Raw genomic sequence first — 13,744 nt, 5'->3', positions numbered from 1 at the left:
GTCTGCTTTTTGATTTCTCGCTCATATTTAAATATACTAGTTTGGCCTCTTCTGTAAATGAGTTACTTTGCGTGTGACAAGATTTTCTTGGCAAGTTTGTTTCTAATATAACTGTAGCCCAGAACTTTTGCATATTACATGACTGTAATATAAACACATCTCCAGTTCATTTTCGTTTTGAATCGATCAGTTCTCTCACTCGCATAACATTGTCGGTTGTGATGGGCTCCTGGCGAGGTCCACGTTTTACATCTTTGGCATGTTTCGGGCCATCCAAATACTTGCTGATCTGAAAGGCATCTTTTCTATAAGTTAATTTATTCTTAGAAATAGTCTCAGTCCCGGTTTTACCAAGTTTCCTACGGAACACTTGATCCCATTTTTTCTTGGGAGCGCTGAGTTTTTACTTGCACAAGATCACAGATATATTCGTCCTCATTCTTCGGATGCTCAAAGCCTTCGGAGCGGCAGGATGTTTTGCTCAATCCTCCCCCTACCAGTTTTAACCGGGCTAATCGTTCTCAGATTTGCAGTCGTGTCCCTGACATTACTTTTAGGACATAAAAACGATTTACTTATTTTTTCTGTCTCAGTAATATATCTAATTTAATTGATTCCTTCTTTTCCTAATTTATTATTTTCACGATGTAAGTTACGTTATTTGTAAATGACAGCGTTTGTTTTGATAACAAACTTTCCTTCCATCTGGAAAATTACCATTAATTATTAACCGATTTTAATTAATTTAGATGGATTTAAAGAAATCCAATCAGTTTTATGTTGTTTTTACATCAATTAGATTGATGTCTTTCATGTCTTTCACTGACAGCTTTTGTTCGCTTTTTCGGATAGCTTTCAAATAAAATCTATCCGGAATTAGGTTTATCTTATGTAACGAACATAAATTAATTAAAGTCATTCAATTAGCTATTGTATTTGAATATTGTACTATTTTTATGCATCTAGCAAGTGACTGAAAAGGATCAAACCCTATGAACTCGTGTATTGTATACATTAATTTTATAAACTGAACTCGTTTTTTCAACTTATACCATAATTATTACAAAAGTTCCATTAGATTCTTTAATTTGTTGTATTATATTGAAAAATATATTTAGTTAAGTAAAAATATAATTTTGCAACATGACAACACCGTAGAGCAAGTACTCTACACCCTTATAACTTTGGTTTGATGGAATAAAACCGTCATAAAAACTGAGTATATTCATTATGAGAGCCATTCAAGTGTGGCGTTGCATAAAATTAATTAGCCATCGTGTACTAGCATTTTAATAACGTTCGGCCGACATTGGCCCGACCAGACCACCCCACCCCTTCTCTGCGGTCGGCAGTCTTGATTAATGCAACCACTTTACATTAACAATCCAGTAAATGCAAATTGGGGAACCGGCAACGTGGCAACACACTGCTGGCGATTCGTTCAACCACCTCCGTCTTGGACATACATCCACGTGCCACAATGTCTTCGAAAATTCGTATACAGAGTGGAAGGATTTTCAACATTTTATTTTAAATGTATAATAAAATCAGAAATAGCATCACAACAAAATGTTAATCAGTCGCTTGTAGTTAAGTTTTTAAAGAAAGAAAAACTGCATCGATGAAAAATTCAACTTATTCACGAACTCTCAGGATATGATAGGAATTTTTGAAACCTTGAAGTGAATCGACACAAACGATCAGGTTCCACAAAAAATTAATGTTTGATACAGAGTTATTTGGAACATCTTCGTATAGTTGTGCTTCCGGAACTTAGCATTTGAGGAACCAAATAATAGGGAAAACTTACATCCCAGAATTTGGTTCCAATAAGATGCTTCACCACCACATGATGGTCTTCATGTTCGAAGATTTCTGGTTAACCGGTTTGAAGAAAAGTTCGTAGAAAGAAGAGAATGGTTAGTTAGGTCATCTGATCTTCCCCCTCTCGATTTTTTTCTGTGGAAAAATCTAAAAAGTCTACGGTAACCAATTACGTTAGTCAATTTAGAGAATTTCACTTGAAATGTGTCCTATCACTCTGCCGATTATTGAAAACTTCCTGTAAAAAATCGTTTTGCTTTAATAGACTGCTCAGTTACTTCAAAAGGTATTACTGATATTTTATTTAGTAATTACGATTTTGACTAGGTAATTTTCACGGATTTTTTTCTCAAATGGTCTCTACTTGAATTAGTATACCTATTTAAAAAATATTGACGTCATAACTCTGACAAATTGGATTTTTTATTTTTTCAAAATAAAAACATAATAATTTGTTTTTACATTTTTTTAGATGAGCATTGTAAGTTTTATGAATTTTTGGCATTTTTCAAATGACTCCTTACCCCTAAAAGAGCATAGCAATATATACAAACCCCTTTTCCTCTATTAAATTCGTCCAAAGCATCTGCCGTTACCGTCTAGTACAGTCAACACAGGTCTGTTAATATTCTCTGGTTCTCTTTACCTATTGGCATCACTGGCACCGAACTTATAGATCGTGTACCTAAAAATATCAACGTTAAACCTTTCAACCGGAATATTTCAGTTCTCCAACGCTCTGAAAACGTTCTCCAAACAAAAAATCTACTCCTCGTGGTAAGAACAGACACCAGAATCCTTTCTGAGTTATCTGGAACCTGGAAAACCGATTCACCACCAACATTTAGCAAGAAGGCTATTTCAAGACTGCGAATTGGATATACTGATCTCACACCTAATGCCTTCCGACACGATCATTAACTGCCACAGTGCCTGCTTATCAATTGCAAACAGCACATATCTAAAAGAAGTTTGGAGTCAGAACGGACCAAATAGACCAAGTTAATTCTAGATTTGTTTTTTGTGTTTTCCTATGATTACCTATCATAGATTCCTTACACGTATGAAATGTGTTTTTGATATTATCTGGATCCGGTCCTGATTCTCTCCGCCATTCCGTTTCTGCCGTTCGTTAACTTCCCACTAATAATTTATCAAAGTTTTCACACAAATTGCTCTGATCATTAGCTCTCGAGTACCTATAGATATATTATACAACGAGAGCAAAAAATTATTTTCTATAGAGATGAATTTGAGCTCATTAAAAGTTGATACTCTAGATATAAAGACCACGGGCAGCGTAGGTAAAGTCGAGCGTAATAATGATTAAAAGATAAAAATACTCGAAAAAATTTATCTTATGTCAATATCTTTATTATGTGGAATTATATAGTATTTTATTGTTAAATATATTCAAACAAACATAATTAAAAATATCTGAATATTAAATAGATAACAATTTTAATATAACAGATTTACGTAGTTTTCGTTTGGTAAAGTCACGGAAAACTTTATCGTACAGCATTGGTTCCAACAAACTATCAAAATTTTTACTTTCGTTTTGAATTGACACGGATTTCACGAAAATAAGGACAATGTCTCGTTTTTAAGATGATCTGGAGATAAACGAAATATTATGGCTACTTGGATCACCCGATTAAACTCCCTGGATTTATTTAACCCAATAATCGGTTTTAGAATGTTCTCGAACCCTCTCTATCATTCTACTCTGCACCTCCAAGTCCCAACTCCTCGTTTTCTTCATTCATTTCATTAATCTAGGTCTACGCCATTCCATAATAAGGATCGAGGTTTTTCACTAGTCAGAGAACCTCTAAAGAACCACCTAATTGGGATTGTTGTTTTCGATATTCATGAGAATGTGTACATACATCCACTACGATCAGAAGATCAAAATATTAACTAATTTTAAGTCATTCACGATTTTGTCAAATGTCTTGTAAGAATATATGTTCCCTACCAAAACAATGTGGAGGGATTTTCTATCAAGAGCTTATTGGAGAAAGAAGATGCGAATGCAATTTCTTCCTTGGATGCTCAAACCATTGAACTTTTAATCAACTAGAAGATCAAGATGACGTATAATCAATTATAAATCCCCGCTTTAATACTAAATGACTTCTTGGGTGTTCGTATATCAAAAATCAAACTTTGTGGTGCATGAATTTAATACTACGCGCGATGTTTGTCATCAAAACATGTATTTTGGAGCTAATGCTTTAAATGCACGGAAAAGTGTATTAAGGTGAGTTATTTCTTTACGAATCCGTCCAGTTATTTCTTAGGGATGATAAGGACCGAGGTTTTTCACTTGTTATCCTGAAATAAAGTGCCAATTCATACAAAAGAAGAAAGCCAAAAAAGCTCTAAAGAGCTAATTGGAATTGTTGTTTTCGATATTCATGAAAATGTGTACATACATTCACTACGATCAGAAGATCAAAATATTAACAACTAACTTTGAGTCATTCACGCTTTTGTTAAATGTCTTGTAGGAATAAGAACAAAATGTGCTTCCTACCAAGACAATGTGGAGGGTTATTCCGAATTTCCCATCAAAAGATCATTGGAAAAATTCGATAAACGTCAAAGAAGATGCGAATGCAATTTCTCACTCGGCTGCCCAAATAATTGATTTTTTAATCAACTAGAAGGTCGAGGTGACCATAAAGCACCGATTTAATATTAAATGACTTGGTGATCGTATTTTAAAAATCAAACTATGTGGTGAATGAATCTCGATACTAGGAGCGATGTATTTTCTTTTTAGATTCATTCGAAAAGAGAAACAAACTTCGAAAATTGGTCAAACGCTTGGAAAAATAAATTAAGGACATTTCCAAGTTCAAATTATTATTAAGAGCGTATTTCTATTTAAAAAAAAAAGATAATTAAAATTGAAAAAGGTTGAGATTCACTAATGTAAAGGTTGAATAAGATTATTATAAGTAATTAAAACTCATAAATACATTTATCTTAAAAATAGCGTATCCTAAACATATGATGTTAGTGTAAATGTAAAAGAATCAATTTAATCCTCAAAATTATGTATCGGTATAAAAAACATTAATTTAAGTAGAAATTAGAATAGTCTTTATATTGATTGAATATTTTGGGTAAAGTGAGTTTTTTTAATAAAAAAAAATATTAGTAATAAAATACTTTTATTCAAAGTATGTGCTTGAAAAATATTGAAAATGATTTCAGGTGTTTTAAGTATTTCAAAATTCAAATAAAAAATGTATCGCGAAATTGCGGATTCACTCACTAACGAACAATGAAACAAATATTATAAAAAAAGAACCAAACGGTATTTGATTAATGTTTTATCCAAAATATGTGATGTTTCTTTTATTTTTTGTTATGTTTAAATATTTATTACTAAATGCTAATACACTTTGTTGACACGAGAAGATTGGAAACAAACAAAAGTAATTGAATTTTTTTCAATCTAACGAATACCGTGTGACAATTTTTTTATTGATATACAAGTGTTAGAAGATAAAGAAGTGGTTATCCAAAATAACCAGTTTATTTTATACAAAGTACACTAAAACAAGTTTACAACAGATTGATGTCTAACATAATTTAAGTATTCCTTGAAAGTGTTGTCCTCTTTGAAGAAAATATGAAAAAAAATATTCGAAAAAGTTTTTTAGAATCAACTTCTAGGCTCAGAGACCGAAACTCGAAATCAGTTTTTATTATATTAAAAAAAATCGAATTTGGCTTATTAATACTAATTAAACAGAAGTAACAGTGAAAAAAATCCATTATTCTGAGATATGGGAATCTAGCAAACCAGACTTAGCCAATCAGTAATACTGTATGTAAAATTAGGCAATTGTGGTTGAATAAAGTGAGTCGTATATTTAAAGAAAATTCGTCAATAAATATTTACAGAATTTGTAAGATTTAATATAATATAATAAAGGTCTGTGTGTGATAAACACAGACCAAGAAAAGAATATTTCAAAATTTAAAAGGAATTCAGGAAACATATAATGAATTATAATACTCATAGAACACCCTTTAATTGTAAAATTTTTCCACTCATTAAGAACTCTAAACACAGAATTCGCAAACATGCAAAATTGGATATTTGTCTAGTCAAACCAGAGGAAAATTTTACCTACAAAACGAAAGTATATCATAACATTTCCCAATTCCAAAATAAGTTAATAGGTATTTATCAAATTTAACAAAACGAACGATGTTTTGGTGATTGTCGAGGCGACCTACGTAAGTCATGGAACTCCAAACGGAGTCATGAGAAGTCGACTTTTATAGCTAGAAGGGAGTCGCTGCCTCGTCTCAAGGTATGTCCTTTTAACGACCTGAAGATAGTCCCAAGTCGGGGCAGTTGTTTCCGCAACCTCAGACTCAGTCGTTTGACCCCGCGGCCTAACTGGCTTGAGTCGGATATCCATGTAAGTCGAAACATCCTATGGGGATTTCCTTGGCTTCAATTTTGACAGTTTTGGGAAGACGGAACAACGTTTATCGTAGTTCCTTCCACCAGATTAATATTTACAAATTCAACTTTGTTAAACAATAAAAAAATTTAGTTGACGTTTGGGATAGGATAGGACTTTTTATTTCGGTGGTATGATTAAATTTTCATTTTGTGGATGTATTTATTCCAAATATTTCATTAAATATTTATTGGAACAGTGTAAAAGACACTGATTTTTCTAAGAATAAACTTCTTGTCTGTTACGTGCCTTTTCGGAAAAGTACTGAAATTCCTTCTTATAATTAGTATCGATTCCACCCTCCTTGTCGTCTCTTCGTTATCCCCTTTTATAACCAACGGCAGAACGGCGTATACAAAACAAAGTATTAATAAATAATCCATCAAGTGGTAATTAGAACGTCGAAAGCATAACGTATTCAAAGTTGTGTGTTTCGTGAAACAGGCGTTCGATCATCCGTTGTTGCTTTAATTAGAAGTATCTTATATTGTGGAAATGCTGGGCGATTATCCGCTGCTGCCTTTGCCGCCGCCGTTGCGCCGTTCCCTTCACCGCCCGCGGGCACTTTCTGATTAACGAATCCAATTATAGTCGCGTTGTGCGCAGGAAATTATTAGTTGCGTTTGTTAATTAGATTATCTACGGACAGAAAGGTAGATTGATTAGGAACTCTGATATCGGGAAAATCCTATCGAAAACAAATCATTTGTTCGATACATTAAATCAACCATAATTAGAAATAAAACACCACTTGTTTCAGGTATTAAAAAACACGAAACAACGCATTTTTCAATTCTATTTCCCTAATACAAACCGAAACTGTATAAGGCTCGCTCTAATAAAACTCCATTCTTACCAATGGTTCCATTTCTACACGGAGCTTGGAACCAATCACAAATAATGGTTAAAGTACCATGCATAGTTTCATGCTTTAATCATTCTTTGAAAATGGAGAATTCCTCTGTGATTCTACAAGTTTCCATAACGAGTTTTTCGCATTTTATGGCATTGCATTTTATTATAATAGGGATTTTTCAGAAACTATGATCGTGTTAACCAGATTATGATTTGAATGCTCGGAAAATAATCCAGATCACGTTCATTATTGTTCGGAAAGTGATCGAGTTAATCGGGTCGTAGCCATTTGTTATGATCCTTTCTACCCTGGTAGACCTGGTAGAACGGTGGGTAAATGCGATGAGTGTAAGGGTTGTTCGATTTGTCTATGGTTTTTTTGAACTTCAGAAGTTAATTATAACCCTTAGATGGCTGTCTATTATTGATTATCATGAGCAGTGTCATTGATAAGTTACTGAGGTTTGCGGTTTTTATACTTTCGGTATTTCAGCATAAAATTAACTTATTAATTTTAAACTTTAGTACAAAATCCGTGAGACGGTGTAAATCTTTGATAATTGCTCACTAAAAAATATTAAACATCTACAATCTATTATACAACTAAATAAAAATAAAAGTTCTTCTATATCATGCTTTAAATTTGAAATTTTCACCGAAAAGTCAGCGTAGATGTTCGGAAACTGTGATCTAAGTCTCGTTCTAAAAACCCTAAAGTGAGTTTTGCTACTAATCAACAAAATCTGTGTATTTAGTCAGTTTAGTTGTTTCAGCCTTCTCTGTTTGTAATACAGTGTCTGTTTATAGATTCAGCTTCTGTTATTTCACTACAACTAGCAGTGATATGGGTGATTCCGTTCTAACTGTGATTTTTTGTATTCAAAATTTCAAGATTTTAAAATTTAACTTTTCTAACTTTTTTATGCATATTATTCATCTATTTTACTGTAAAAATAAAACTCTAAGAGGAATTTACTACAACTTCAAAGTATCACGAGCAAGATACAAATGTCGGATTTTGAGTTCCACGGTACTGACTCATTTATCCACGGTACTGACATGGTAACTTAAGATATTAAACAACAAGTGCATCAATTTTCCTCAGTTTGATCATAAACATTAGAATTTATAAGGTAATTAGTTTAAATCATTTGTTACGACAAAAAAAATTAATAATTTATCGGTAAATTCTAGGAATGGACATGACACGGTACTGACATTCAAGTGATGTAGTATAAGTTTTCTTTAAGTGGCAAGTTATATTGTATAAAAATAATGTTTAAATATCTTAAGAATTATTCAATTAACACAAAATTTTTATTAATTGATTATTAATTAATGACTAGTACAAAAAAACAATACAGGACATTGAATATCACAGTTAGAACGGAATCACCCATATACTCATTGGTTTTCCTCGGAAATTCCAAATATCCAACTGTTAGTTCTAGATGATTCCATCTTGAATTGCTGTTATGAACCATTTTGTTCGCCAAATAAGCTTCTCTTTGTTAGCCAATTCACGGACTGAACTGTTACTTCCTAGGAAGAAACATGGCGGTAACTTCCTTGGAACTCCTTTCTACTCCAGTCAGTTTGTCGTTCTTCGATATGTTTCTTATATATTTTTCAAATTTTTAAATCCCAAAACTGAAAATTTATGATATGATTTTATTATTCTAACGAGGTTTCGGTAAGTTGTTGTAGAAGATGTGTTGACATCCGACTTCCGAAAACCTTCAAAAGTACTCCCCACATTTTTGAACTACCAAAATAAAACATTTGTTAGCACAACCCTGTAAATTTGCAGATATATGAATAACAATTAATATCATCAGTATCTGCAATGAGAACCTGGAAGTGTAATGGTTGAGACATTTAATACCTTCTGGGTCATTTCAGTACATTTTGAAAACTTTCTGTGCGCTACGTCAAATGATTCGTATCATATTTATCTCGTTTTATAATAATAACCTTAGTTTTGAGTGATATCTACTTGTTTTGCCATTGTTAATTTCTGTGTGGTTTCTTCTAGTGTTATTTTCAATATTTCGATGCATTATTACTTATTTTGTTCAATGTTGAACGTTGTAGTAGGATAAATTTGAATATATGGTGTACGTTCTTTGTTTATACAATCTCTTAAAACTCTATTAATATTTAAAATACATTATCTACTAGATATAACTAATATATATTCACTGCACTGACGTCTCGTTTGTCACACCAAGAACTATGAACTCCCAGAATCGTGTGAAGATTAGATTTGGAAAAAACCAACGAATTCGCCAAAATTTGAATAATTTACAATGTTCTGTCGAACATAGGCAGCCTCAAGTATTACGCGAGGTTATTTAAGTAATGAGAAATTTATTTATGATGAGTGAATATCTGAATACTTCATTTCTACTTAGAATTTCTACGTATTTTGAATTTGACTACAGATTGAATAATATTTTGAATGTGCCAGATAAAATAGTACGATTTTGGCAGTAATAAGACAGAAAGAACTTTTTAATACCTACAGCCAGTGAAATTTCTTATTTGCTAAGTATTTCATTGAATAAAAGGTGATAGAATTTGATTTTAGTATTCAATGTAGTTACCTTAAAGCGCAATGCAACGATAATATCTTGGCGTAAAATTTCTGTCCAAAAACCATCTTCTTGAGGTCTAAGAATAGGGAAAAGTTGCTGAGTTGCAGATCTAGAGAATAAGATGGAACAAATTGAAGCCCAATTCAAGCTATTTTGTGACCCGGTGCATTCTCTTATTGATACAGCACTTCTTTCTTCTTCAAATGGGGCCGTTTTTCCGCGATTTCTTCCTTATAACGCTCCAATAACATTCCATTATAACATACGCACCTCAAAATACTGATACCATGATTCTGCCAGCTGACTTTTGCGTATTTCCACGCTTCGGAGTTGGTTCATCACGTGCAGTTCACTAGACTGAGTAGTAATTTGACTCCGGTATGAAATGTTAGAACCATTTCTATTATCATATATCGATCCGATAATTTGGGTTCATTGCGATTGAACACCTCCCAAAATCATCAAGTCGAAAGACACATTTTGAACAGAGTTTTCGCATTCTCAAATATTCATTCGCGATTTGTCCAACATGATATCTTCAGGGTTTCAGCTTCACTTCGCGGTTATCTGGAATTATTTTGTGTCCCTTTTCGACAGTTTTTTTGAGACGTTCACTTCATGCATCGTCCTCGGTTCTCATTCCTCCACTTTTCTACGGTTCATTTGTGATTAATGTTTTATTGTCACTCGAAATTCCTCTTTTTCAATTTTTTCAAACTAACAAAATTCACTTCATTCAAAGTACTATAACTTACAAAATAAATCTACTCGTGTCTCTTAAAAGCTAGAGTTAACTAAAAATCATGTGGATTTAATACTGATAGCGCCATCTTAGTGTCAGATCACGAACTTTCCAGCCTACCTTGTGATGAATAATTTCGGAAGCTTTCTTTTTCAGCGAGACCTTGTTATAGCAAAACCTTGTATATTTTATATTAGTTATGATAATATTCTAGTTAAATGAGAAATTTCATGTGAGATTATTTGATATTATATATTGAATTTAATTCGACAAAAGAGGTTTAATGTATTGTATCTTTAATGGTCCCGCAGGATATTTGGCAACACGGGCGCCTGCTCGGCGTGCGGGCAGTCAATTCCAGCCAACGAACTTGTGATGCGATCAGGGGGACCGTCCCTTCAACAACCCGGCGCTCCACCGCACGTATTTCACCTTAAATGCTTCATGTGCAGCAAATGCCTCAGCCCCTTGATGCCCGGAGACAGGTAAATTCACTTTTAATTTATTTATTCAATATTTTTATTAAGTAATTTATTTATACTTATCATAACATTCAAAATGTTATATATAGATCTAATTAATATGCAGCATAATAATCAGTTAAATGTAACTATGATTCTTCTGTAAACAAACACGGGGTAATTGCAAGTGTAAGGTAGCTTACACACTGGAACGATGCAAGCCGATCAACTCGAGCAACAACTTATATTAGTTTGTCTAGTTAGAATTTCTTACAAGAAATCACATTATGGGTCAACCCAGAAACATCTGGATAACAGACAGACATCTTTCTTTATAAGCAAAAACTGAATCTTTCATATCGATAACCACGTATTTTTAAATCATAACCAAGATGACAGATTCATTTGTCTTTCGTATCCTCTAAAAATTAAAGGAAAATGGAAAAAAAAAGCAGAATTAGTAACATCTCAAAATGGTCAAGCTCATTAATCTAACAATTTTCCCAAGTTCTACTTTTAAATGGCTTCTCCTTGGTGGGAACTGGATCAGGAGAAGAAACTCTGAGAACCCATTGTCGTATTATTGGACTTTTCGATCTATTGTATACCTAAATGTACTCAGAACATTATTTTCTGTGCCTAGTTCATCTAGAGCAATAATTTTTACAGTGGTCCAGATGAACTCCCATAGGGGTTTACGAAAATTTCCACTGTTTTATCTTCATATTTGTTGACTAGTTTTGAGAATTTGGTTAAAATACATTAGGAGGTTGTCCATGGAAACCAGTAATGTAACGCCAATGCAATGTTTCTATATATTCCACTATTAACTTGGACTAGAATATTTGTGAGTTAATCGGCTTTTATAGCTACTTGACATGCTAAAAATCTCCAGTACTTCCACTAGATCTTATATACTTCCGCTTGGTAGATACTAATAATAATTCCTTTGATTAAAAATATTCAATTCTTAATTATTGCGGTTGTGGAAGGATCTGTAAAAAAGTTTTTGATTTTTTATATTCTGTCTAGTTATTTTTGTTATTCAACAATACTAAAAAGCTCTTCCATTCTCTAGAACTTGTAATTCTCCATTTTTTGAATCTGCCTTTAACTATTGCAACCGTAGACGCAATGGTTCATCCTTCTACGACAATGTGAAGATGTGCTGTTGGTCAAGTCTTCAAAGTACCGATAATGCAGCTGCATCTTGGCCAATTGTTGCCTCGTCTCTGTAAGACGACTGTTCCACAAGTTATTAATGGCCTTACGATCATGATGTACATTCATCTTAGTTGTATACCCACTTTTAACCTGCTTTTCTTTTACATATTCTTCTTCACATCATTATAGTCGTTATAGCTTCCTTTCATATATTCCTTATGCGTTTTTCTTCTCTCTAGGTATTTTTTTACAATGTAATCGTTAATATATTAAGTGATATGTAACATGTAAATGCTATGTTTAAATACATGCAATGACCTTGTAGATAATTAAATATGAAAAATGCGTAATAAGAAACTGCGATGCTCACCTTGGACCAACGCTGAAAGTTATTACTTGGAAAAGTGGTGGAAAGAGTTAACGCAACTGAATATCAAATTTTTTTGGATCTTTATCTGATATTTATAGGATTATAAGAAAAAAAAAACGACAAACTTTTATCGTTTCACGTTTATTTATAAATTTTCAGATACTACATGTTGTCAGGTAGTCTAGTATGCGAACAGGACTGGCACAAACTGCTCAAAAGTACCGCTGCAGCGACGCCGACGGTACGCAAAGGAAAGGTGGGACGACCGCGTCGTAGTCGTGATTGAAATGACGCCTTCTTTGATGCTGGTGAGTTTTTTTTTAATTTATCTTAATTTTTGTTATAAAAATTGACAGTATAATGAATATCAGGAATAGAAAAGTTAGTAAACATTTGATAGACATATTTAAAAATATATATATAAGAAAAACATAGAATGTTACCGGGAAGACAAGTAGATCTTTAACTTATAAAGGAGTGAGACAAGGAGGCATTTTAAGCCCGTTATTATTTCTTCTAGTCATGGACGGAATAGGTGAAACAGTGGACAAAGAAGGAAATGAAACACACATAGGATAAAACAGATTGAGACCAATCAATATAAACGAACTAATGTATGCGGACGACCTTCTAAAGACTGATTCATTAACTTGACTTACCCTTTGCCGTTTGACGTTTGTAGTAAATTCTACACCCTATTCATAAAAATTTCGTTATTCTTTTTGTTGTCGTGATATTTTTGCATATTTGTTTAAGTTTTTTTTTGATTGAGACAAACGTAAACGGGTGTGATTGGCTTTATTCTATTGCTAAGGAAGTTGCTACGAAAGGTCGTCAGGAAAATGTAGAATTCGTTTATATTGAAAGCCATAAATGGCAGACCTATCGGCAAACTGCGACGTCAAACGGCAACCATGAATGTTTTTATGCATTTCAATATTTTTAATTTTGTAACAACAAACGTCAACGGCAAACAGAAAGTTTATGAATCGGCCATAATATTCGCTAACACAAAAGAAGAGCTACAAAATAGAATACAGAAGGGGAGTAATAAAATGGAGCAATGCCGATAAACATACAAGAGACAGAAATAATGAAAATACCAAACAAATCAGATAATTGGGAAAATACAAGAACTAGAAAAGAAAAGCGTTAACAGGCTAAAGTATCTAGGGACAATTGTAAGACCAGATGGAACAATTGACGAAGAGGTAGCCAATCGGCTTAATAAGACA

General features: G+C 33.0%; 1 protein-coding gene across 2 annotated transcripts in view; it reads left to right on the top strand.

The window, feature by feature from the left end:
- Positions 1-13,744, top strand: part of LOC130899996 (LIM domain transcription factor LMO4-B-like) — a 176,120-nt gene that overhangs the window by 89,800 nt on the left and 72,576 nt on the right. For both annotated transcript variants that reach the window (XM_057810278.1, XM_057810277.1), the window contains exons 4-5: positions 10,826-10,999; positions 12,669-12,817. In XM_057810278.1, the coding sequence (XP_057666261.1) occupies positions 10,826-10,999; positions 12,669-12,795 (301 nt within the window). In that variant the 3' untranslated portion in view covers positions 12,796-12,817. The remainder of the gene's footprint in view (positions 1-10,825; positions 11,000-12,668; positions 12,818-13,744) is intronic.

This window comes from Diorhabda carinulata, chromosome 12 (genome assembly GCF_026250575.1).
Source record: "Diorhabda carinulata isolate Delta chromosome 12, icDioCari1.1, whole genome shotgun sequence".
NCBI classification, from domain to species: Eukaryota; Metazoa; Arthropoda; class Insecta; order Coleoptera; family Chrysomelidae; genus Diorhabda; species Diorhabda carinulata.
The sequence above is the reverse complement of the archived record's forward strand: the minus strand, read 5'-3'. Positions and strand labels throughout refer to the sequence as shown.